The sequence below is a fragment of the Nomascus leucogenys genome, chromosome 7b (assembly GCF_006542625.1).
Source record: "Nomascus leucogenys isolate Asia chromosome 7b, Asia_NLE_v1, whole genome shotgun sequence".
In the NCBI taxonomy this organism is placed as follows: Eukaryota; Metazoa; Chordata; class Mammalia; order Primates; family Hylobatidae; genus Nomascus; species Nomascus leucogenys.
This window is the reverse complement of record NC_044387.1, coordinates 45238211-45263389: the sequence shown is the minus strand read 5'-3', so window position 1 is coordinate 45263389 and position 25179 is coordinate 45238211. Positions and strand designations below refer to the sequence as shown.

At 58.2% G+C, this 25179-nt stretch overlaps 1 protein-coding gene across 2 annotated transcripts; it reads left to right on the top strand.

Moving 5' to 3' along the window:
* Positions 1 to 1538: 1538 nt before the first annotated feature.
* PRODH (proline dehydrogenase 1) lies at positions 1539 to 25061 on the top strand. 2 transcript variants are annotated; one of them, XM_030815795.1, is made up of 14 exons: positions 1539 to 1845; positions 6756 to 6964; positions 12267 to 12301; positions 12793 to 12942; positions 15003 to 15067; positions 15249 to 15365; positions 15779 to 15858; positions 16721 to 16802; positions 17848 to 17940; positions 18062 to 18208; positions 19156 to 19331; positions 20696 to 20794; positions 24326 to 24414; positions 24490 to 25061. In XM_030815795.1, the coding sequence occupies exons 1-14, from the start codon at positions 1573 to 1575 to the stop codon at positions 24675 to 24677; spliced, it is 1803 nt and encodes a 600-aa protein (XP_030671655.1). In that variant the 5' UTR covers positions 1539 to 1572; the 3' UTR covers positions 24678 to 25061. The 2 variants fall into 2 exon arrangements, with proteins under 2 accessions (XP_030671655.1, XP_030671656.1); XM_030815796.1 differs by lacking the exons at positions 1539 to 1845; positions 6756 to 6964 and adding an exon at positions 6989 to 7450.
* The last annotated feature ends 118 nt before the right edge of the window (positions 25062 to 25179 follow it).

Genomic DNA, 25179 nt, shown 5'->3' with positions numbered 1-25179 from the left:
ATGGGCCTGGGCACCCGGCACTTGGCCTGCCCTGCTATGGTCTGGACGTGAGTGGTGATCTCTGTGATCCCTGCACCCCTCGCCTCTCCCCCTGCCCTGTCTGCAGCCCTGCCCCTGGCAGCCCCTGCCCACCTTCGCCTCTATGCAGGGCCACAGGCTTCCTTGAAGCAAAGGCTAGAACTTTGCTTTTTTTAAAAAAAAATAACAGCTTTATTGAGATATTGAGATATTGAATGGTTTTTTAGTCTATACACAAGGTTGAGCAATCATCACCACTCTCTAGCCCCAGAGTATTTCCAAACCCCAAAGAAACTCCGTGGGCCCTAACAGCCCCTCCCACTCCTCCCGTCCTCCACCTCCAGGCCCTCACCAGTGCCACACTCACCAAGCTACACTATGGGCTTGCCTTCGTGTGACTTCTGTCTCTGTCGGTTTGTCTATTCTGAGCTCATCATATAAACTGAACAATACAACTTGTGGCTGTTTGTGTCTGGAATCTTTCTTTAAAAAAAAAAAATTCGCTGGGTGCGGTGGCTCACGCCTGTAATCCCAGCACTCTGGGAGGCCGAGGCGGGGGGATCACGAGGTCGGGAGATCAAGACCATCCTGGCTAACACGGTGAAACCCCATCTCTACTAAAAACATCAAAAATTAGCCAGGCGTGGCAGGCGCCTGTAGTCCCAGCTACTCGGGAGGCTGAGGTGGGAGAATGGCATGAACCCGGGAGGCAGAGCTTGCAGTGAGCCGAGATCATGCCACTGCACCCCAGCCTGGGTGACAGAGCAAGACTCCATCTCAAAAAAAAGAAATTCACTTTTATTTTTGAGGCAGGGTCTCCCTCCATTGCCCAGGCTGGAGTTCAGTGGCACAATCATAGCTCACTGCAGCTTCAACCTCCTGGGCTCAAGCAATCCCCTCACCTCAGTCTCCTGAGTAGCTGGGATTACAGACACGCAACACCATGCCTGGTTAATTTTGTATTATTTTGTAGAGACGAGGTCTTACTATGTTGCCCAGACTGCTCTGGCACTCCTGGGCTCAAAAGATCCTCCTGCCTCGGCTTCCCAAAGTGCTGAGATACAGGCGTGAGCCACCACACCCGGCTATTTTTATTTTTTAGTTGACACATAATAATTATACATATTTGTGGGGTACGTAGTGATGTTTCTGTACATGTAATGTATAGTGATCAGATGAGGGTAATTAGCATACCTATCATCTCAAACATTTATCATTTCTTTGCATTACAAACACTCAATATTCTCCTTCAAGCTATCTGAAAATACATAATTTTTGTTTTGTTTTGTTTTGAGACAGGGTCTCACTCTGTTGCTGTCTTCACGGAGAGCAGAAGCAGAGGCTTTGGGAAGCCAGTGGGCCTTGGCCTCAGCCCTGCCGGCAGAGGGTCCCCACATGTAGCTGAAGTGCCAGGGTGCTCCCGAAGTCCAAGCCCTTGTCTGACATTTGTCAGGAATGTCGGGTGAGGCCTCCGGGACCGGGCGGGGCGGGGCGGGGCGGGGCGGGACCAACAGCGAATACTTAAGCGGCCCGGGCGGGTACCGGCGTCCCGCCATGGCTCTGAAGCGCGTCCTGCCCGTCCTGCGCCCGTACATTCCCCGCTTCGTCCCGCTGTCCACGGCGCCGGCCTCCCGCGAGCAGCCCGCCGCGGGCCCAGCGGCCGTGCCGGGAGGTGGGTCGGCCACGGCAGTGCGGCCGCCGGTGCCCGCCGTAGACTTCGGCAACGCGCAGGAGGCTTACCGGAGCCGGCGAACCTGGGAGCTGGCGCGCAGCCTGCTGGTGCTGCGCTTATGCGCCTGGCCCGCGCTGCTGGAGCGCCACGAGCAGGTGCGCGGGGTGCAGGCGGGGGCGCGGGGCTTCTGCCGGTCCCGGGAGTCTTTACGGAGCTTCCTGGCGTGAACCGGGTGCCTCCCAAGCATCTCCTGGAGCAAGGGAAGCCAGGAAGGGAGGCGTTTCCTGCAGTCCCCCTCGGATCTCGCAAATTTTCCTATTTGTCGATGTCTACCAACTAAAAACAATGGTCGTTTTAATATTTACGATATATACCACTTGTGGGAATACAGAATTATCACTTGGAATTTAAAATGGAGTATTCTTCATGTTAACACAAGAGAAGCCTGGTGTAGGGCTCATAGCCTGGGACCCCAGAGTTCAGTCCCCAGGACCCAGCTGCTTCCCAGACACGGCCACTCTGAGCACACTGTTGGGGGAAAATGGGAAGCCCCTCAAACGCCCAGCTTTGAACTCACCCATGGTAACTTTAAAAAGTGTGAGGGCTTTTGGTGGGGGGGGGGTCAACAAGCAGAACACTGTTTTAGCTGCATCAGCCTAGGGGTACTAGAGATGACGGTTATCTCCAGGTGGCCCTGGGAAGAGTTTGCAAGGTTCCGTTTGTTGGCGCCGATTTCTCAGGTGAGACTGTACAGAGGTCGGGGGCTGCACCCCTGGCCTCACCAGGAGGTTGGGGAAGGCGGGGGGTGGTGTGAGATGAGAAGCACCCAGCCACACTTGAGCTTAGGTGAGGCCTCGGCGGGTGCGAGGTGAGGGCAGGGGTCCACGAAATCAGAGTCAGGTGCTGTTGGCCCAAATCCCATGAGGAGCGTCACGGTCAGCCTAGGACCAGTGGTGGCGGGAGTGTGGAGGATGGTGGAGGAAGGAGCTGAACTGGACAGATGGTGGCCTCTGAGAGGCCATTGCTGTGCTTGTGCACACAAGGATGCCTTAAGGTCAAGCTGTTGCCATGGAGAGCCCAGACAAAGGGTACAGGAAGGTGAGAAAGGGACATCCCAGGTAGAGGAACTGGCAAGGGGGGGGACGGTGATGTGGAGGCTTTCGGCAGTGCCGACATCTAAGGGGCATCCCAAAAGAGCAGCCAGTGCTGGTGGTGCTGCAATAGGAGGAGGAGGCAGCAAGGCAGGAATGCCAGGGGAGGGAGTGGCCAGCCACAGGGCAAGGACGGGCATCCTAGGTGGCAGCTGGGGCCAGTCGTGCAGAAGCCATGCCCACCTTGTGGCCAGGATGGAGCGGGGACTAGGAAGGCACCAGGTCAAGTTTCTCTAGGCACAGTCCTAAGTGTGGCCGGGGTGGGGAGGGAGCTAGGAAGGCACCAGGTTAGTTTTCTCTAGGCACAGCCCTAAGTGTGGCCGGGATGGAGCGGGGGCTAGGAACGCACCAGGTCAGGTTTCTGTAGGTACAGCCCTAAGAGTGGCCAGGATGGGGAGGGGACTAGAAAGGCACCAAGTCAGGTTTCTGTCGGCACTGCCCTAAGCTTTCTTGTCTAGATTCAAGATCAGTTGTTGCACAGAGAATCCAGCAGAGCAGGGTGTGGGGTTTGGTGCCCAGTCCGCTGCGGGGAATGCCAGGTGCTGTTCCGTGATTGTGGGAGGAAACTGTCAGCTCCGCTGTCCCTTGGATGCCTTCTTGAGGCAAGTGCCAGGGCTCAGGGATAGTGCTGTGGGTACCTGGAAAAGGCAGGGCATCCAGAGGCGACCTGTCCCAGGCTCCCCTAGGGTCCTGCCTGTGCCCTGGGAAGCCCCTCGGTGGGGTCTGTACTGTTGTCTTGCTAGTGGTCCCATGGGTGTCGGCAGCCTCAGCACTGGAAGAAGGCAGAGGCCAGGTCCTGGGCTTGTGAGCTGCTCACTAGAACCTGGTCCTGTGAGCACGCCAGAGGGTGTTCCTTCCCTCACCCTCTGGGCTGTGAGGAGATTCCTTCTGCTGAGTCAGCACAGGTCTGTGAGGCGCCCGTGCAATGAGGCCATCACATCTGCCACAGGTGTGTCAGGTTGCAGTAGTTGATCTTTGAGCTGCTGCCTTGGATGGGGACAGCATTGGGGCCCGCACTTGCTGAAAGCTGGACTTTTTGAGGAGGGTTTAGGAAAGTCCCAGGATTTCCATGACAACAGCACTGAGGTTGGGTGTGTGCCCTCACAGAAGGGACAGGACTCGTGGTGACAGTGGTTCCCTGAGTCGGAGGTGGGGAGAGAACCGGCTCTACCAGTGTTACTCTGCACACATCCAGTTGAGTCTTTCACAGGGGTACAAGTGTATGTGTTACTGGTGCAGGTTTCTAAATCCTTGAAGGATCTCCTCACCTGAAGAAGATGTGGGGCTGCCCTGGTCTCAGGTAGTGCCATGCGGGGGCATCAGTGCCACCAGGATGGTGTTAAAGTGGTTGCTTTGCTCTGGAGTCAGCTTCAAAATTACCAGCCCTAGGCTGGGCATGGTGGCTCATGCCTGTCATTCTAGCACTTCAGGAGGTCAAGGCAGGAGGATCACTTAAGGCCAGGAGTTCAAGACCAGCCTGGGCAACATCGTGAACCCCTGTCTCTACAAAATATTTTTAAAAGTTAGCTGGGGCCAGGCGTTGGCTCACGCCTGTAATCCCAGCACTTTGGGTGGCCGAGGCGGGTGGATCACCTGAAGTCAGGAGTTCGAGACCCGCCTGGCCAACACGGAGAAACCCCATCTCTACTAAAAATATAAAAATTAGCCAGGCATGGTGGTGTGCACCTGTAATCTCTGCCACTTGGGAGGCTGAGGTGGGAGAATCGCTTGAACCTGGGAGGTGGAGGTTGCAGTGAGCCGAGATTGTGCTACTGCACTCTAGTCTGGGCAACAAGAGCAAAACTCTGCCTCAAAAAAAAAAAAAAAAGTTAGCTGAGTGTGGTGGTGCATGCCTGTAGTCCCAACTACTCTGGAAGCTGAGATAGGAGTGTCGCTGAAGCCCAGGAGTGAGACCCTGCCTCTAAAAATAAATAAATAAAAAACTTGCCAGCCCTGCCTGTGGGCTTCTGCAGCCCTGTGCAGGGAGCTTCCAGCCTCAGCCCGGGCCCAGTCCGTCAGCCCCCCATCTTTGTGAATAAGCATCCCTGGAGTCAGTGCAGCCTGGGCTTCCACCCCTTCATTTAGTGCTGGCTGTGCAGAGGCGAGTAGTTAGGTAGAGAGAGACTGCATGGCCCTGTGCGGCAGTCGTGCAGTCGACACGTTGCCCACCCTCCCTCCTGTTGTGTTTCTGATGATTCTCTCAGAGCGGATGTGGATGAGCCCAGTGATTGTTTTCAGGTCCCCAGTTCTGCCCCGCCTGCCACTTGGGTGATCTTTGATATGTTTCAGACCCATCCCGTTCTCCCAACTATCCCTGGGTGCTGCCGGCAGGAATGAGGCCTGGCTCAGGCTCAGTGGGAGACGGAGAACATGTCAGCATGTTCATTTTCCAGTTTCTAATCCTCTTTATAAAAGAACAAAATGCAGTAAAGTCAGATTCTGCTCGGAGGCTGCAGGAAGGCAGGGGTGAGTGCCTGGGAAACCCTGGTCCTTGGGGCTGCCCCATGGCGTGCCCAGGGGTGATGGTCAGGAGGCATCTCCATGGGGCACCAATGTTGAGGGTAAGGCTGTGGGGCCGTGTCTGCCTGTCGGCAGGCGTGTGGGTGCTCAGGGCTGGCTTGGGTATAAGTGTTTGACTCACTAATGCTTTTGCTTAGACTAGAAGTTGTTCCTGAAACTATGGCCTCAAGAGATGCTCCCCACAAAAAAGGAGTTCTAGTATCCACCGGGTTTGAGAAATCCCAGGCTCTTCCTGTGTTGGGGCTGAGTCGGCAGGGGCAGCAGACACGGCGCGGAGGTGTGCTTCTGAGCATCACACTCGGCCCTCCTCTCCCAGTAGCCTCTCGTTGTCCCTGTCCTTCCTGCCCTGGCTGTCCCCTGTGCTGGAGCTCCCACAGTTCTCCATGCCATCTCCCCGCCTTGGCAAGCCCCACTCCTGGATCTGGGTTAGTAAACACTCCTGCCCCACCCTGCAGGCACTGCCCCATCCCCCTGTCCTGAGTCATAGGCAGAGTCCCTCCTTCCCCTTTGGGGTTCCTTTACCACCAGGATGTGAGATCCTGGTCAGTTTCCTTTGGTTGTTTCCAGTCTATAAAAGGTGCTTGGTGCATGGCAGCTTGGGACATCTGAATGAGCGATGTGGTGAAATATGATTGGAGGAGACGGACAGTTCCCGGGCAGCGTCCATCAGAGTGGTTGGTCAGCCCCAGATGACCCTGCAGAGCCCATGGGTCATGGGGTGGGAGTCATCTCACAGGCCCCTGTGGACTGTCACCTAGCTCATTGTCCTTGTCGCCAGGGCATGCCTCCCTCCAGCTGGGCGCAGACTCAGCCTGAGTTTCACACGTTTGTTATTTAGCATCCATTCGGGGCTGGCCTCATGCCAGTCACACTGTTTAAGGGACTTGGGATAAGAGGGAACAAAACATTGAAAAATCTGGACACTCAAGTACTAGAAAGTCAAGTTAGATCCTCCTCTTCCCCAGCAGAACTGCCAAGGTGTGGATACAGAGGATGGTCTCGAAATGCCCACTGTTGTCCCCAGGGAGGCCAGCCACTCTCCTTTTTATCCACCAAGCAGTGGTCAGGCACCCACTGTGTGCCTCTGGAGTGACTCATGGGTGGGGCCCTGACGGGGCAGAGTCCAGGCGGGAACAGTGTCCTGAGGCCAAGCAGGTGGCACCTCCTGTGGTCTCTCTGCCCTGGATGGGAACTGGAGTGATGGACAGAGTGGAGAAGCAAGCGGCTTTAGCTGGTCTTCACCGTGAAATTGACACTGAAAGCCCGGTCGCCAAGAGACCATATCAAGGCCGCATGGCTGGGGTGAAGTGTTGTGGTCGGGGATGAGCAGCGGTGCCCTGCTGGGGAAGGAGAGTTCGGGCAGCCCAGGACAGCGGCTTCCCTTTGCCTTTCAGCTGCTGTATGTTTCCAGGAAACTTCTAGGGCAGAGACTATTCAACAAGCTCATGAAGATGACCTTCTATGGGCATTTTGTAGCCGGCGAGGATCAGGAGTCCATCCAGCCCCTGCTTCAGCGCAACAGGGCCTTCGGTGTCGGCGCCATCCTGGACTATGGAGTGGAGGAGGACCTGAGCCCTGAGGAGGCAGAGCACAAGGAGATGGAGTAAGGCTGCCCGGTGTCTGCGGGCGTTCTGATCATGACCCCGGAGCACCCAGTGGGAGCAGGTGGGACGTGTCCAGCTGCTGGGCTTCAGCCTCAGCTGGGCGGAGGCCAAGGCTAGGAGAGCTTGGTCAGCCCAACTACCGATGACCCTCCTGGGTTCTGCCTGGAGTTCTTGCATTTTTGCTTCATGTGGATGACAGCTCTGGGCTTTCATGGGAGGCCTGGTGTGCGTGAGGCCTGAGGAGGCCGAGCACAGAATGGCCCTTGGCCCTATCTAGCCCACCGCCTGGAGGGGCACAGGCACCAGCACATGAACCAAGCACTCTGCGAAGAATGGTTGGTCTTGCCTGGATCTCCCATGAGCCAGGGACTGCTCCAGGAAGTGGAGGGAAACATGGTCTTGTTGTTCTGTCCTGATGCCCAGGAGGGCGCGTCAGGGTGGTACCAACTGCACACTCACTGCCCAGGGAAGGGGCTCTGTATCAGGTTAGTGACCTCCAGGAGCTGACTCCAGGCCAGCCTGCCACACCGCTCCTGGCTTCAATTTGATTCTCCACTGACACTGGGGCAGGGGCCAGGCCTGGGAGGTTCCACACCTGCAGGGCAGGCTGAGGCCAGGCAAGGGTCGGGCAATGGGACCTGCCTGCGGGTCAGGAATCCCTGCAGAAGAGAGGCTGTAGCAGAGCCTCCTCCATCGGGTTAGGAAATGTTTGCGTAAACAGCCAGGTAGCACAGACTCTCAGTCTTGGACCAGAACCTCCCCGCCACAACGGCTTCACTCTGCCTCGGTAGGGCCACAGTAATTGGAATTTCATATAGTTTTCTTGTGTCACAAAATATTATTCTTGTTTTGATTTCTTTCAACCGGTTTTTTTAAAGTAGGGTCTTGCTCTGTCGCCCAGGCTGGAGTGCAGTGGTGCCATGGTTCACTGTAGCCAACCTTCCGGGCTCAAGTGATCCTCACGTCTGAGCCCCCTAAGTAGCTGGGACCACAGGCATGCACCACCATACCTGGCTAAGTTTTAATTTTTTTTTTGTAAAGATGGGATCTCCCTATGTCTTCCTATGTATTTGGGTCCCCTGCACCCTGACAGCAGCCGGGCTTGACCCACATAAGGCTTGGGACAGTCCCTCTGTGGACCTTGTCAGGCCTTGGTGATTGTTCCTGCCGCTCCCATGGTGGCTGGCCTGGGAAGGGGAGGGAAAGGCAGTCACATGAGGCCTCCAGCCCTGGGAACGGAATGTCTGAGGCTTGTCTCAGCATGTTGGCTGCCAGCTGCCTGGAGAGGATTGGCCAGGGGAGCCCAGCCCCTGCCTTGCGATTGGTTGTTTTGAAGGTGGGGTACTCTAGCCCCAACACCCCACTGTGTTCCTAGCAGGCCCTGTGGGCCTCGCAGCTGCCTGAGCTCTTGGCTGCAGCCTTTGCTGAGCTGCCTGTTGAATAACCAATGGCCTGTGTGTTCTCAGAAGGAGTCTGGGTGGGGACTTGGTTTCACAATGGGATTTTCCTCTCAGGCACCTCTGGTATGAAAAGACTCCTTTCCCAGGGTGGTCCTGCCTGGCTTCCTCCCTGCCCTGCAGGCTGAGTGTCTGGAGGTGGACTGGCCTGTACTCTGCCAGGGGGCTGGGCACCTGTGTCCTAAGGAGCCTGAGTCCCTTGCCCTGCGAGGGCCGCACCTCTCTTGCTGCTGGTGGCTGCTGTCTGCAGGGGCCCTGCTGCAGCTCTGGGAAGTGAATGGGGTTCCCTCCTGTCCTCACAGGGGTGCATGGTGAGGACACCTACCCAGCTCAGCTGCTCTGTGCTTTCAGAGGGGCCTGAGCCATGGGGGTAGGGCTGGGTCTGCAGGCACTGGTCTGATGTCCACGCTGCAGCATGGCCTGCCTGGCTACGAGTGACCAGTCATGCAGACCCTAGTGCAGGGAACTGCTTAGAGATCTGCCTTCCTAACCTACCCTCCTGTCACAAGGGCCATGGGCTCTACTCTGGGGAGAGACGCTGAGGCCACCGCCCCAAATTAAGGCCATGGCAAGTGGTGCTGGCCTAACCGTGAGAGGTCCAGGGAGGATGGAGGCATCTGAGTGCATGGCGAAGTGAGTCCCAGCAGTGCTCCCAAGAAAGAAAGAGAAAAGGAGGGCAGTGTCCACCCAGAGGAGGGGTGAGACCATGTTTCCCAGAGGCTAGGGCCCCACCCGACCCCAGGAGAGGAGTCCCAGGGATCCCCCAAGCAGGCTGAGGGCTTGGGGATGGGGAAGGGGCCAAGGCATCTTCCTGATGATTGGGCTGTGAGGGAACACCTAGGGGGTGGATAGGGGCATTGGTCTGGCTGTGCAGGCCCAGGGCTGGCTGGAGGCGGGGTCTGGGCCTTGGTCTCCAGGCTGGGGCAGCTCACTTGGGATATGTGTGCAGTGTGTGTCCTGAGCAAGGGGCTGGGGAGGAAGGGGGTTGGGGAGCTGGGGAGGGGAGTACAGGTAGAAAGGGGCTTGCCAGGCTTCCCTCCAGGGGAGAGTTGGACAAGGGCGGGGCATGGACCCCCATACTCTGCTTGTTTCAAACAGGCATCACGTCCCCAGGGACAGCCACCCAGAGCTGAGCTCGGTAGAGGCTGCGTGGGTGGTCAGGGTCTTCCTGCCTTCTCTGAAGACCCCCTGGGGACTTGTGCTTGTCCTCCTCTGCCCCATGTCCCCTTGTCGCTCTTCCCTCCTCTGTGTCCCGGGCCGTGCCCATGTGTGCGATCATGTGCCCTTCAACAGACTATGCCCTGGGCATGATGAGGGGTGGGGCTGGGGGAGCACGAGGTGGGTCCAGCTTTAAGGAGGCATTGGGATGTGGTCCCCACCCTGATCAGGGTCCCACATCCACCAGTTCACCCTTCCTCCTCTAACACCCCACGGCTGCCAGTGCCACGTGCCCCCCTCTTCCCTGTGGTGCCTTGAGCCACGACGTGGCAACGTCCCAGGTGGCGAAAGCCAGATTTCCTGTGTGGCACCAGCAGTTCTGAATCAGCTGCTCTCAGGGTGCGTTCTTCCTCCCCTCCAGTGGAAACAGGACCCCTGACCTGCCTGGGAACCACCATTTGTGTCCCCTTGTGACTTATCCATGATGCCTGTTGGAGAGTGTGGCCCTGTCCTTGCTGCATAGCTGTCCACTCTGAGACCCGGCTGCCCCTCTTGCCACTGCACGTGCTGTGTGGTCATCTTGGCCACTCTGCTTGGCTGTGTCAGCCTGGTCTGTGCTCTGGAGGTTCACGGAGAGAAACAGCGGTAGCCTACGGTGTTCTGCCCCTGAGTGTGTCAGAGCAGGAGAGGGAGCGGCCCTGGCTTCCCCAGCCTCTCCTGCCAGGCCCACCTCGGAGGATGAACACAACAGCTGTGGGAATGCTGAGCGGGAACTCATCTGCCTGGGGACCTGTCAGATAATGATCCTGTTTCATGAAGGTGGGCTGCCTCACAGGCAGACACCTGTGTGGTTAAGTCCTGTGTTATCCAAACTGTGGGCTGTGCGGTTTCAGGATGGAACCTTCTCTTCAGGATCATGGAGGCCCCTGAGGCCCCGTCCCCACTGTCTGCTATTACTTGCCATGAGGGTTTCTGCCCTGGGCAGGGCCCTGGCTGCCGCCCCAGCCTTAACATAGACAGTGAGTCTCCCTTGGACATGGCTTTTCCTGGCTGTACCCAAGCCTCGGCGTGAAGGTCCTGGGGCTGACCTCATGACTGGTCTTGAGGTGCCCAAGCCAGGGTCCCAGGAGCTCCCTGTTTCAGGCAGGGGGTCACGTGCTGCCTGCCTGTTCCCTAGTCACATGGTGACATTCCACCCTCCTCTGTCACATCTCTGTGTCAGCATAAGGCGGCCAGAGCATATCTGCCTGCCAGCTCCCATCCCTGGGCTGCAGCCTCAGGGGCCCTGGCAGCATTTGTGGAGTCCCTGGCCCACGTGGGGCTTCCCGGGAGTGGGTGGAAGGGAAAGCTTCCTGGCAGGGGCTCCTGGCCCAGGGCTTGCTCCTTGAGCAGCCAGGTGGAAAGTGGGCAGCTGAGGCCCCTTGACACGGAGGCCTCTGGGATGCGTATCACTGACCACTGCTCTGCCTTTCCCCTTCCCAGCACCTGAGGGGGACTCTCTCCTTTCCTGTGAGTGTGGGCAGAGCTGCCCCTGAGGGTCCGAGTGCCTCTGGGGAGCTTCAGGAAGGCTCTGGATGCTGTTGGTCATGCAGCAGAGCTCTCTCCATGGTCACTGACTTAATCAGGCTTTGAATATAAAGTCAGATGACCCACAGAGCTGCTCCAGGGGCCAGGGAGACCATGATCGCTTTGTCACAGTAGACTTAACAGCCGCAGCAGCTCTTGCTAGCCTGGATGACACAGCACCGAAACCAAGTGCCAGAATCAGATTGTGGCCGTGGGGAGGAGGAAGAAGAGGCTCTGGCAGGGGTGCAGGGCTGGTGGGGGAGGGGAGCCGGGTACCCTAGAGAAGGGAGGGGCCAGGGGGAATGGGGGTGCTGGCCAGGTGGAGATGGAGAGGCACCTGTAGGAAGGACAGGGGCTTGGCTGAGCAGAGTGTGGCCAGCCTAGCGGGGGACAGACTACATCCTGGCCTCACTGGTCTGGAGGTGCCCAAGCCAGGGGCCCAGGACTTTGGGCATTACTGGGAAATGATGGGAACCTGGGGTGGGGTGGCGTGAAACAAGATGAGTTGGTAAGATCTGCTTTCACTTTAAAGGAATTATTTCTGGTTGTTGCTTGGAAAAGAAGTGTCAGGGGCAAGAAAATGCTGCAGGAGGGCCGGCCTGGAGGACAGGGCAGGACTGCAGGGCTGGCTGCGCGGGGGCAGGAGCCTGTGCTTGCATCAGAGCTGCCTGGGAGACCCTGGCTCTGGGGAGGAGGCCTGAGTAAGGGGGCCTCCCTGGGGATTTGGGGACCTCTGTGTGCTGGTGCCTTCCCGCCTCCATTCCTCTCAGCCCTGACTGACTGTCTTTGGAACCAGGTAACTACCTTTATTTGAGAACCTGCTGCAAGCCCTGGGCTGTTCTGAGAGCTCAGGCATATGGTTATAGGGTTCTGATTTCTCCACCCACAAGGAGCCCCAGGCTTCCTGAGCCCTTGGGACACAGCAGCCCCATAAACTGCTGTCCCTCCCAGGCCCAAGTGTTCCATCCCAGGCTAGGGGTGGGGCTGGGGCTGCACCTTGGAATCTACCCTCCACCAGGGTTGTGGTGGGGACTTCCGTGCAGCCTCACTGGGAACTTGCCTGTCACCTGAGGCTCAGGTGGTGTGACCCTGACCTTTGCCCTCCCCCTCCTTCCCACAGGTCCTGCACCTCAGCTGTGGAGAGGGATGGCAGTGGTGAGTGAGAGGCCGCCACGTGGGAACAGACGCCCTCCCCACTCTGCACACCCCATGGTGGCTCAGGAGAGCCTAGGCTGGGGCACAAGTGGGCCTTGGGGTGATGTCAGAGCCCGGGCTCCTCCCCATGTCCAGGGCACCTGCCCTGTGGCTCTGGGCTCTGACATACTCGAAAGCGTCTGGGGAAAGAGACGCCCTGCTCCTTTTTCATGGCCTCCTCGTGGACCCAGGCCTTTGTTAAGGAGACTGCCGTCCTGGCCTCATGAGGAGGCCTAGCCAGGGGGATGCAGCACTCCAGGTGGAAGAGACGCGGTGTAGACAGGAGGGTGGGCTTGGGGATGGGAACCATGGGGCAGCGCAGTGCCAGGGCCAGGCTGGCAAGGCCACTACGCTTGGAGCCCTCCTGAGGGCAGGGGCCCTGGGGCATTGGTGTGTGGGTGCTGGGGGTGGGTGTTTGGAGCTGTGCTCAGGCCGTGCGTTCGCCATTCCAGGCACGAATAAGCGGGACAAGCAATACCAGGCCCACCGGGCCTTTGGGGACCGAAGGAATGGTGTCATTAGTGCCCGCACCTACTTCTACGCCAATGAGGCCAAGTGCGACAGCCACATGGAGACATTCTTGCGCTGCATCGAAGCCTCAGGTGGGGCCGGCCCCCTCTTTGCTGGCTATACCCCTGCCATGTCCCAGCCTGAGCGGACCCCTGGGGTCATGGAGGTGCTGGTGGGTGAATGCCAAGCTGGGGCAGGAGCCAGAGGGCTGGGTTCTGGTCACACTTGGGTCCCTCACTGTTCAGCCCCTTCCTGAGGGGACCCACTGCCTCCCAGAAGGCATCTCCTCTCCTGCCCCAGCTCCCTGTTCCCTGATCCCGCCTCATGCCCCCCACCCTTCTCCCTGGCTCGGGGCCAGGACCACGAGCTGCAGGAAGTTGGTCCATGTCAGCTGCCGAGCCACACTTAGCCCAGGGTGGAGGTTCCATTCAGGGAGCTGGTGCCGCATCTTCTGTCCAGGAATCCCTCCCTGACACAGCCTCTGGGGGCCAGAGGTCGGGGGAGCAGGTGCTTCCAGGGCTAGAGAAGCCAGAGGTCACCAAGGCCCAGTGTCCTTCAGTGTCAGAAACACCCAACCCTGCACAGCCCCATGCTGGCCCCAGCAGCCCTCCGTCAGGGGCAGTGGGTCCCAGGCCTGTTTATGTTTTTGTTTGTTTGTTTCAAATGAGACTAGGTCTTGCCCTGTCACTCAGGCTGGAGTGCAGTGGTGTGATCATAGCTCACTGCAGCCTAGACTTCCTGGGCTCAAGCCATCCTCCCTCCTCAGCCTCTGGAGTAGCTGGGTCTACAAGTGCACGCTGCCACACGTGGCCAAGTTTTTTTTTTGTTTTTTTTTTTTTAATTTTTGTAAAGAGGAGGTCTTACAGCCAGGCGCAGTGGCTCACACCTCTAATCCCAGCAATTTCGGAGGCCAAGGCTGGTGGATTGCCTGAGCTCAGTTCAAGACCAGCCTGGGCAACATGGTGAAACCCCGTCTCTACTAAAACAAAAATTAGCCGGGCGTGGCAGCAGGCGCTTGTAATCCCAGCTACTTGGGAGGCTGAGATAGGAGAATCGCTTGAATCTGGGAGGCAGAAGTTGCAGTGAGCCAAGATCACGCCACTGCACTCCAGCCTGGGTGACAGAGCGAGACTCCATCTCAAAAAAAAAAAAAAAAAAAAAAAATGAGGTCTCACTATGTTGCCCTGGAACTCCTCCTGGGCTCAAGTGATCCCCCTACCTTGGCCTCCCAAAGTGCTGGGATTACAGGCGCACACTACCACACCCAGCTAATTTTCAAATTTTTTGTAGAGATGGTGTTTCACCATGTTGCCCAGGCTGGTCTCAAACTCCTGGGCGCAAGCGAACCTTCCACTCTGGCCTCCCAAAGTGCTGGGATTACAGGCACATATCACTGCACCTGGCCCTTCTGAGCAGTGCTTGGAAGCCACCTCCTGACGGGGGCTGGGAGTCAGAGTGGCCAGCTGAATGCTGGGCCATCAGGGTGAGGGGCATCTTCTCCTCGTCCATTGCCTGTTCTCCCAGGGCAGATGGAAGGGGAAGGCCCTGCATTGGGGTGACGTTAAACAAGATGAGATGGTAAGATCTGCTTTCACTTTAAAGGAACATTTCTGGTTGTTGCTTGGAAAGAAGTGTCAGGGGCAAGAATGCTGCAGGAGGGCTGGCCTGGAGGATAGGGTGGGACTGCGGGCTGGCTGCACGGGGGCAGGAGCCTGCGCTTGCATCAGAGGTTCCTGGGAAATCCTGGCTCTGGGGCAGAGGCCTGAGCAAGGGGGCCTCGCTGGAATGTCTCTGTCTTAGCCACACTCGGTGTTTCTGGGTCCTGTGACCCACGTGTGAGCAGCCTATGGTGCTGGTGGCACAGGGGAGGAAACCAAGGCAGGGAGCCTGTGGGGGCTGCTCGGCAGGGGACAGGCAGCTCCTGTGCCCACTGCTGTCCCACACCTGCATGGAAACACAAACCCCGCCACGGAGCCCCCTCCCATCTCCACAGGGCCTCCAGAGCGCCATGTGCGAGGACTTCATGGGCGGGGTGGAGTGGGGTCAGGAGCCTTGCTGTGGGCTGGCCAGGCCCCGGCCCTCCCTGTCCCACCCTGCACTGCCTCCACGCACCTCTCAGGGCCATCACAGCTTTTCCTGTGGCTTCTGACAGGTAGAGTCAGCGATGACGGCTTCATAGCCATTAAGCTCACGGCACTGGGGAGACCCCAGTTTCTGGTAAGTGCTAGAACCTTCCACCTGCAGAGTCTGGTGCTGTGCGAGTCCTCAGGGCAGCTGTGGGCATCCACTGAAAGCACAGGTGCCCATGCCTTAGAGGCCTGAGCTGGCCACAGGGGCTGTGTGTGGGACTGGGGCGGGCAGGGGCGTGTGCAGATGGCATTCAGGCCTGCGTTTGCAGCTGCAGTTGTCAGAGGTGCTGGCCAAGTGGAGGTGCTTCTTTCACCAAATGGCTGTGGAGCAAGGGCAGGCAGGCCTGGCTGCCATGGACACCAAGCTGGAGGTGGCGGTGCTGCAGGTGGGGCAGCCCTCCCCTTCCCCACTCCCGTGGCTTGTGCAGGGGCGGGCACCGTGGGGGTGCAGGGGGGGCATGGTGGGCAGTGGTCTGAGGTGGTTTTGGGAACTCATCCAGGGCATGTGGCTCACCCCGCAGCTGCTGGGGTTGGCCTGGCATGGAGGAGGAGGTCGGAGGGACTCTGAACAAAGAGGGGAGATGCTGGCGGGAGGCTGGGGTCCCAGCCCTGCAGGGTGTGGGCGTGCATCAGCAGCGGGGTGGGAATAGACCTGTCTATGCAGTAGAAACAAACCAGAAATGGATCCTGTTCTTCCTAACGATGTAATAAAACCAGAAACAGCACCAGAGGCCAATGGGTTGGGGGAAGGAAAAAATGTGAGTGAATGGGGCTGATCCAGGCCTTCTCACTTCTCAAGGAAAGTATTGCAAAGATGGGCATCGCATCCAGGGCTGAGATTGAGGACTGGTTCACGGCGGAGACCCTGGGAGTGTCTGGGTGAGAGCAGCCCCCAGGCTGAGAGGACATGAGCATCAGCCATGGTTCCAGCCAAGCCCCAGCGGTGTCTCCCAGTCCTGGCTGCCCTGCCTGAGAGGGTGGGCCTTGGGATGACAGTGCTGAAGGAACTGCTTTTCACACAGCAGGACTTGATGGCCTCAGGAGTCCCTGAGGCTGGGACTGGGCTGGGCAGGGTAGACATAGGGCCAGCACAGACCCCACAGAGGGCTCTTTATAGAATTATCTGGGTCCAGAGCAAAGGTGGCACTCTCAGCCCTCCCTGGAGTCCATGCTGGCAGGTGAAGGATCAGAGCCCCACGCCCCATCCTTGGGGAGCCTCCAGTTGAAGTGGGGAGGTGACTGGGGTGGTGCAGTAGTGAGCCATCCCCTCACACACTGCCAGCCTTGCCCACTGTGTCCTCCCTGGCCCCCCAGAGCTGTGTCTGCCTCCTGCCTGGCTGCCTGTGCTCAGCCCCTCCACAAGCCCAAGACAGCCCTAGGGTACTCAGTGTTTTCAGAGCTGCCCAGACACAGGACTGTTTGCGTTTTGGTTTTACATTTTTTTAATTTATTTTTTATAGAGACCAGGTCTCACCATGTTGCCCAGGCTGGTTTCAAACCCCTGGGCTCAAGTGACCTGCCCGCTGTAGCCTCCCGAAGTGCTGGGATTACAAGTTTGAGCCACTGGTTTTAAATTTTTAAACAGAGAACAATATTTACATTTCCTCTGTCTTTTAAAACTGAACACCAAGGTGGGTCTTGTGGTGGTTGGTGAACGGACAGGTTTGGGCCTGGATCCCCCACCCGACCCTAGCACCCACAGGTGGGGTTGCCCACTCTGCTGATGCGCCTCCTCCCTCAGCACCGTGGACCTGCTGGACTGGAGCAGCCTCATCGACAGCCGGACCAAGCTCTCCAAGCACCTGGTGGTCCCCAACACACAGGTAACACCTCCGCTCCTCAGTGAGGCCCAGCTCAGCAGGGCACTGGGCTAAGAAGGGAATTCAGCCTGCCATGTGTGTCTCTTGTTGCCCACCCTGGGAACTTAACATGACCAAGATCACTGCACACTATGGCCCCACAGACCCCCTGTGGTCCAGGGAGAAGAAGACAAACCCACTAGTGTCCACAGAATGCTTGGTGGGACAGAGACCCACGTGGAGCCTTAAGACACCACAAGGAGAGGGGGTCTGGGGGCCTTCCCCAAGTCATCTGTCTTGTGCATCAGGTCACCCCAAACTTCAGAGGCCTGAAACGGCAGCAGCCACTCTGCTTCTGCCTCATGGTTCTGGGGTTGACAGGGCTCAGCTAGGCAGTTCTCCCTTGGGGTCTCCTGGGTAGCTGTACTCACACAGTGGTGGCGCTGGGACCTGGGCGAGGCGCCCACTCACATGTCTGGGAGTTGGTGCTGGCTGTGGCTTGGGCTTTTTCCCAACATGGCAGCTGGGCTCTAAGGGCCAGTGTCCCCTGAGACGTGAGAGCCAGGCAGAAGCTGGGTGACCTTTTCCTGCCTCGCCTCAGAGGTCACACGGTGTCTTTTCTGCCAAGTTGTTTGTTAGAAGCATGTCACCAGGCCAGCCTGTATACAGCGGGGAGAGGAATGAGACTCATGTGCCTGTGGGAGGGGGGCCCAGGACCTGGCAGACTGCTTGAAACCACAACCTAAACTGGCCCCACAATGGTGGGGCCTCTGTGAGAACTGGGGAGGCTGTTAGAGTACACACTTCAGGGTGCAGGCCAGGACTGAGCCTGGGGCCCACTGACATGGGCACTGAGCTCCCTCATGGTACCCCCAGGCCCCGCGTAGGGCAGTGCACTGGCTGCGTTGGAGGTTCCGGGGCACTGTGCTGCTGTGTCCAGGTGGCCCTCCCTCCCGGCCCTGCATGAGAGGGTTCCTGTGGGCTGGGAACACTGAGAGAGGTTTAGCCTGGGCCTCACGGTGGCACTTTCCAGCCCTCGCTGCGGCCTGACCGCGTGCTGCACCCCCAGACAGGACAGCTGGAGCCCCTGCTGTCCCGGTTCACTGAGGAGGAGGAGCTACAGATGACGAGGATGCTACAGCGGATGGATGTCCTGGCCAAGGTGAGCTGTCCCGCTCGGGCAGAGGGCTCGGGCCTTGGGGACCTGGGACTCGTGCAGAAGAGGGCACCTGCCTCACTTCAGCAATAGTTGCTCCCACTCCCCTACCCCCTGCACCTCTCAGAAAGCCACAGAGATGGGCGTGCGGCTGATGGTGGATGCCGAGCAGACCTACTTCCAGCCGGCCATCAGCCGCCTGACGCTGGAGATGCAGCGCAAGTTCAATGTGGAGAAGCCGCTCATCTTCAACACATACCAGTGCTACCTCAAGGCAAGCCCCCGCTCAGCCCCTCCCGCCTGCCTTGGGGCTTGGAGACCCCACAGGAGGGGCTCCTCTCATCTGAGCTCCCTGGCATTTGCCTGGTTTCATACTCAGCACCCACCAGGGAGCTCATGGGATGGAGAAGGGAGTGGGCCGTGCCCCCAAGGGGTTGTTGGGGTCTTCTGCAGCACAGCTCACCCAGCGGGCCCCAGGGTCCAGGAAAGAGCCCCTTAGGTGGTGGCCACAGCCAGGCCTGCAGAGGAGGCCGAGGCCAGGGTGACTGCCTCGGAGTAGCAAGAAAGGCCCGCTGCCCGCAGCCTCTCCTCTGGTTCTCGGAACCAGCCAAGAGTGTCTAAGGAGCAGGAGGAAGACAACGATCTTTATGAGGGTCCACTTGGAAGGCGTCACACGACCATTTCCTCCAGCGTGTTTTCAGTTCAGCGCCCCTAAGAACCTCCTGAAAGCTTTGGGCCCTCCCCAGAAAGACTCACCCGGGATGTCACATGTATTCAGGGAGCCCACCCTAGCCTGTGGGCCCCAAACTGCTCAGGGATGTTAGCAGGTCCAGAGCGCTCAGGGGTGAGCCAAGTGCCCAGAGGACACAGGGTGCCATGGGGAGGGGTCCAGGCAGGAGCATGCAGTACGCACCCCTCCCTGTCGGTCTGGGAGTCAGCCTGGGAGTCTGGAGCACATGATGGCTGCTGGCGCCTGGGCTGCACCCACAGGGCCATCCACAGGCCACACAGGAAGCTGCAGACGTCCCCACTGCCATTGCTCCTTGGGGACAGAGGTTGGAGGCCCATCCTCACCCACAGCTGCTCCAGGTGCCCTGAGCTGCACCTCCCCAGACAGCTGCTGCCCAGCCCTGGTGACTGCACCTGGGCCCAGGAAGGCCCCATCCTGCTGTCACTTGGGCTTGCCCAGGCTCCCTGTGACTTTTGGCCCTGGCCCCACAGGATGCCTATGACAATGTGACCCTGGACGTGGAGCTGGCTCGCCGTGAGGGCTGGTGTTTTGGGGCCAAGCTGGTGCGGGGCGCATACCTGGCCCAGGAGCGAGCCCGTGCGGCAGAGATCGGCTATGAGGACCCCCTCAACCCCACGTATGAGGCCACCAACGCCATGTACCACAGGTGCACACTCTCCCGCCCCTCCATCTTCCCAGGGCAGGGCGCCAAGAAACTGGGCATGAGGGAGAGACTTGGAGAGGCTGCTGGGGCTGACCCCATCCCATCCTGCTGGGGCCAGAAGCCCCCAGCCTGAGTGGCAGCCACGTGTGTCCTGAGGCCAAAACTGATATTTCCTCTGCTTTTGTGTCATGTGTTACTTTTTCAAAAACATTAATGTTATTCTTTTATAAATATAGAAAAGCCTATTAAAGCAAAATTGGCCACAGTTCCCTGAGCCGGCTCCTGGAGACACATAGATCCAGAGATGTGCACGAGCCCCCGGTCCTCCCCGCCGCAGGCTCAGCCTGTTTGCTTTTCAGTTCACACAGTGGGATTGCCCATCAGCTGTTCTGCACCTGCTTTCACCGCTCTAGTTTCTTCGTGATCTTTTCATGTAGCACAGGCTGGCCAACTATGGGCTTTTCCTCTTAGAGGCATGTGTGTGTGCTGCAAATTCAAAGAGACCCCAAGTGTCTCCTGGTTGGCTCCAGCTCCCCTCCTGCAGCCGCTGTGCATGTCGTGCCACAGCGCACACATCTCTGCCATTGTTGTTTGCGTTGTAGCGTGTCCTCTGCCCAATGTGTTTTTCATTTCGCATTCCATCTGGGTCCCCTTGTGTGGGCTTGCAGAGTGGTACTATTAACAGCCAGCATGGGGTGTCCGGAGCTATGTGTCCAGCATCTTTGATCTTATGGGTTTTCAGTCTGGTTATTATAACAGACTCACTGGACATACCGTCACCCTCTGTGGTACACACGGGCCATCGGGTTTTGTGTCTGAGGATGCAGCTGTCCTAGGTTGCTGGAAATGGAATTGCTGGGTCAGAGAGAATGTGCGTGTGGTCAAGCCTGCTGAGTGTCCTCGCTGCAGGAGCCGTACTACTCGGGCTTCCTGGTGCACCGGGATGCCCACCCCCACGGTGCCCTACAGGGACCTGCTTCCCTTTTATTTCCTTGCAGGGCCAGGAGTGCACTGTACGATCCCTCCCCAGAAGCAAAGCTGTGTCTATCATGAGGCTCATGAGCATGTTTGGGCTGGTCCCCAGAGTCACAGCATGTCTGATGCAGGGACGCTGTGCCCCAGCTGGTTCTGTGTGAATTGTCTGGTCCCAGACATCGCTTTTTCTTGGTTGCTAGTCTTTCTTTTTCATGAGGTGCTGGGAGGGGCAGATGCTGCTCCTGTTCCTCCTGATCCTGTGGATACCCTTGGAAAGAGCCAGTTCACTGCATGGCTCTGGGTCTGCCCTCGGCCTCCTCTCTGTGCAGCTGGTAATGAGAGGTGCAGGTGGCCACAGGCCTGGAACTGGGCTCACATGGCGCTCTCCACAGGTGCCTGGACTACGTGCTGGAGGAGATGAAGCACAACGCCAAGGCCAAGGTGATGGTGGCCTCCCACAATGAGGACACAGTGCGCTTCGCACTACGCAGGTAGGTGCGCCCCGCCCTGCACCAAAACCCCAACCCAAGCCGTTGTCTCCTCTGGTTGGGGAGAGGTGGCAGCAGCGCAGAGCTCAGGGTGGGCAGAGCGACCTGCTGGGTGCAGTTGGGCATTTGTGGGGAAAGGCTGGTGAAATGAGCTGGAGGGCAGCTTCAGTGCCGCAGGCCCAGGCGCTGGAGTTCTGGACGTTGGACTGTGAGAGCACAACGGCTCTTTGCAGTTAGGTTGGTTTTTAAAATTAACTTTTTTTTTTTTTGAGATAGAATCTCACTCTGTCACCTATGCTGGAGTGCAGTGGCATGGTCTCAGCTCACTGCAACCTCCACTTCCCAAGTTCAAGCAATTCTTCATGCCTCAGCCTCCCAAGTAGCTGGGATTACAGGCATGTGCCACCACGCTTGGCTAATGTTTTGTATTTTTAGCAGAGACAGGGTTTCACCATGTTGACCACGCTGGTCTCAAACTCCTGGCCTCAAGTGATCCTCCCTTCTTGGCCTCCCAAAGTGCTAGGATTACAAGCATCAGCCACTGTACCCAGACTTTTAAAAATTAATATCTGACTTATTAAACTTCACAATTAAAAAACTAAATTTCATTAGGGGATTCGGATGGGTCCTGAAAGGTACAAATGCAGTGTGGGAACCCAGTCCCTCAGGAGGCCTCCACAGCACCACCTCATTTATAAACAGTTCCCTTCACATTTTAACTACATCTGGAATGTAACGGTTTGTTTTCTCTTTAAACATTTGTCCCATGGAGCACAACTTCGGTAGAATTCTAACAAGTCAAATGCAGAAGTTAGGTGAAGTCAGTTCTTGGATACTCCTGTACTGTCACCCTGGTCTTATCTCATGCCTTAGCCCAAGCTATGCACACAATGGGGTCCTAGCTTGCCCTCCCCTCCCAGATTCCGCCTTCCCAGGGATGGGACCCCCTAGAACCCTGGGGGGCCTGGGCAGTGGCCTTGCTGGCTCTCGCCTTCCTAGGAGCTGAGCAGGGGCTCCACTCCTCAGCAGGGCAGGGTGCCCCAGATCCAGGGCTGGTGGCACGAGGGGGCTCCCCAAGGAGCTGTGAAGCCACAGGGCCAGGCTTGGGGCCGGGGCTGCAGCCAACAGGACACGTCCTGGTGCTGCTCAGGGAGCTGACTCACGGCTCTGAAATCATTCAGTGATGTCCACATTCGGCCTTTGTTCACGATGTTGCTGCCTTTTCATGGCCTGAAATTGCAGCACACCCATTTTTGTGCCCTGACCCTCTGCTAATTGTCATAGATGTGTTGGTGATGGGACAGACTCACTTTCTCCACACACACGGGCCTTGTGGCCAGCAGTGCCCAGCACTCGGGAGATGGTGGGGGGTCCTCTCAGCTTGTAATCAGGACTCCCAGCCTCTGGGTGGACTCTCAATGCTGGTGGACTCATAGCCTGACTAGACACATCACCATCCAACTCCAAAAGGACAGCCTGCCCTCAGCAGGGCTTCCTCTCTCCAGCTTCCCCCCGGCACCTGTCTGTCCCTACTATCTTGCTGTGGCAGTGGCTTCCCCACTGGACACAGCTTCCTCCTCCCCTGAGTGGCAGCCAGGCTCTCTCCTCTTGGCCCCAAGGGCTCTGTGCCAGGCTCCCCCAATACCACGCTCACATCCCTGCCTGAGAGGCTGGACCCCTGCAGGCTTCAGCTCTGTGCCCCTGCTGTGGGTGGCTGGGGAGCTCTGCGGAGCTGGGGTCCCCTCCCCAGGGAAGTGGTTCTAGACTATGGCAGCTGCTCTGTCCTATGCTGGGCCCAGACTGCCACACCACCCACCCTCAAACAACCCGAGTTGGCTTTGGCCAAGGAACAAACCAGCCCCAAACTTAGAGGCTGGAATAGTGGCATGTTGTGTAGGCCGGGGGGGCTGGCTCAGCTGATGCTTCTGCCACTGGCTGTGCCTGTGTCCCTCCTGTGTCTGTGATCTGTGGCCGTTGGGGCCTAATGAGCTCATTCACGGCTGGGGCAGTAAAGGAGACTGCATCCCGGGTCCAGCGTCCCACAGGCCAGGCTTTGGCACGTGGTGGGCTCAGGCTTCCAGAAGGCCTGGAGAGGGCAAGCCTCTGCTTGTGTCACCTTTGGTACCTCCCTGTTGGCCAAAGTGCCTCACGAGGCCATGCCCAGATGCCAGGTGGAATGAGCCACTGTCCTGCGCTGGGAGGAGCCGCAGTCACGTGGCAGAGGCTGTGCACACCAGCAGGGGAGGGGGCAGCCAGCAGTGGCAGCCCGGCTCTCGGGTTCATGTCCTGGGGTTGAGGAAGACACAAGATGGAGGCCAGGGTGATGTGGCAGAGATGGGTGCCTGCTTTAGACTGGGTGGTCCCGACACTGGAGCCCAGCCCAGGGATGGAGGGAAAGGGCCTCTGGCTGATGGGTACTCTGGGAGCCAGGGCTGGGGCAGGTGGAGAACAGGGGAGGTGAGGCCCTCGGGGAGGGAGTGGGAAGCACAGTACAGGCCCCGCCAGTCACCCGGGTGATGCGTGAGCAGCAGGCGGAACTCGCCCCAGGGTGGGGGCCCCAGTGCTGTGCAGACCAGCTAAGTCAGGATACCTGGATATAGTAAGCTGGAGATGAAACTTGAGAACTGTCACTGCATGGGTATTTCAAACCCTGAGAATCTTTGTAAGACCCTGTAAGGGGTGGTGTGAAGACAGGACAGAGTTGAGGGCCCCACCCCAATATCTGAGCAGTGCTAATAGATATATAATGCAAGCCACATCTGTAATTAAATTTTTTTTGGTAGTTACGTTAAAAGATAAAATGGATTTCAAGAATACATTTTAATTAACCCAAAATATACAAAATATTACTTCAAATTGTATTCAAGTTGCTTTTAGAAAAGCAATGCAGCATTGTGCATTATTTTTCTAGAAAGTCTCCTAAATCCCGTGTGTATTTGACATTTGCCAACACATCTCAATTCAGAGCAGCCGCCTTCCGAGGACACGGGGGCTGGTGGCAGCTGTGTGGGACACAGCAGCTGTGAGGATGGGGCAGGGGAGCAGCCCACAGAGGATGAGGGCAAGGGCCGGAGACCAGTCATACCACAGAACCCTGGAGGGGCTTGAGGAAGGGATGGCAGGAGAGCCGAGGAGCTTCTCTGCCCTGTGGGGCAGGCTGCTGGGTGGGTCAGGGCCCCAGGAAGGGCTGTACCTCTAAGAAGGGGGGTAGAGGAGAGGTGAGAGAGGAGAGGGGAGGGAAAGCGGGAGGGGAGGGAAAGTGGGAGGGGGGCCTTGTTGGCTAAGGGCTGAGGCCTCCCCAGGGAGAAGAGTAGGGCAGCCCAGCAGAGTCCTGCTGGGAAGAGGCCTCACTGGGGCAGGGCCAGGTAGAGCCCATACCCCAGCCCCACCTTGCAGGGGATGAAGTCTGGAGAGTGTGTAGATGGGGCACCTGGGGTGGCAGGACAGGCTCAGAGCTGGGACAGGAGCCCTGTATCCCTGCACTGGGGACAGTGTCCTGGAATTGGCCCTCAGCTCCTGGCTTTACCTGCACAGGATGGAGGAGCTGGGCCTGCATCCTGCTGACCACCAGGTGTACTTTGGACAGCTGCTAGGCATGTGTGACCAGATCAGCTTCCCGCTCGGTAAGTGGGGCCCTCCCTGGTGCGATGGGGTGCGGTGCTGGGCCTGGGCCTCATGGCTTATCTGCCCCCATGCAGGCCAGGCCGGCTACCCCGTGTATAAGTACGTGCCCTACGGCCCCGTGATGGAGGTACTGCCCTACTTGTCCCGCCGTGCCCTGGAGAACAGCAGCCTCATGAAGGGCGCCCATCGGGAACGGCAGCTGATGTGGCTGGAGCTCCTGCGGCGGCTCCGAACTTGCAGCCTCTTCCATCGCCCTACCTAGCACCCACCAGCCCAGCCCCACCCCCCCACAGGCCATCACCACAGCTGCAGCCAACCCCATCCTCACACAGATTCATCTTTTTTCACCCCACACTTGCAGAGCTGCTGGAGGTGGGGTCAGGTGCCTCCCAGCCCTGCCAATGGTGGGGGCACTCAGGTGTGGGCCGAACCTGATATCTGCCTGGGACAGCCGCTGGGAACTGTTGGGAACTCTCCTCGGATGTGTGGGCCCAAGGCCCCCACCTTTGTGACCCCCATGTCCTTGGACCTAGAGGATTGTCCGCTTTCTGCCAGGGCCAGCCCACAGAGCCCGAGCCCCTCGGGGAGCAGTGGCCGGGCTGGGGAGGCCTGCCTGGTCAATAAACCACTGTTCCTGCAGCTGAGAGCCATTTGCCCTCACACAGGGTCAGCTCTGGGCAACAAAGAGGGAGTGGCTCAGACAGGGTCAGAGAAGTCTCACCCCAGACTCTGGCTTCCAGCATCATCTGTTCCTGGAGGCCAGG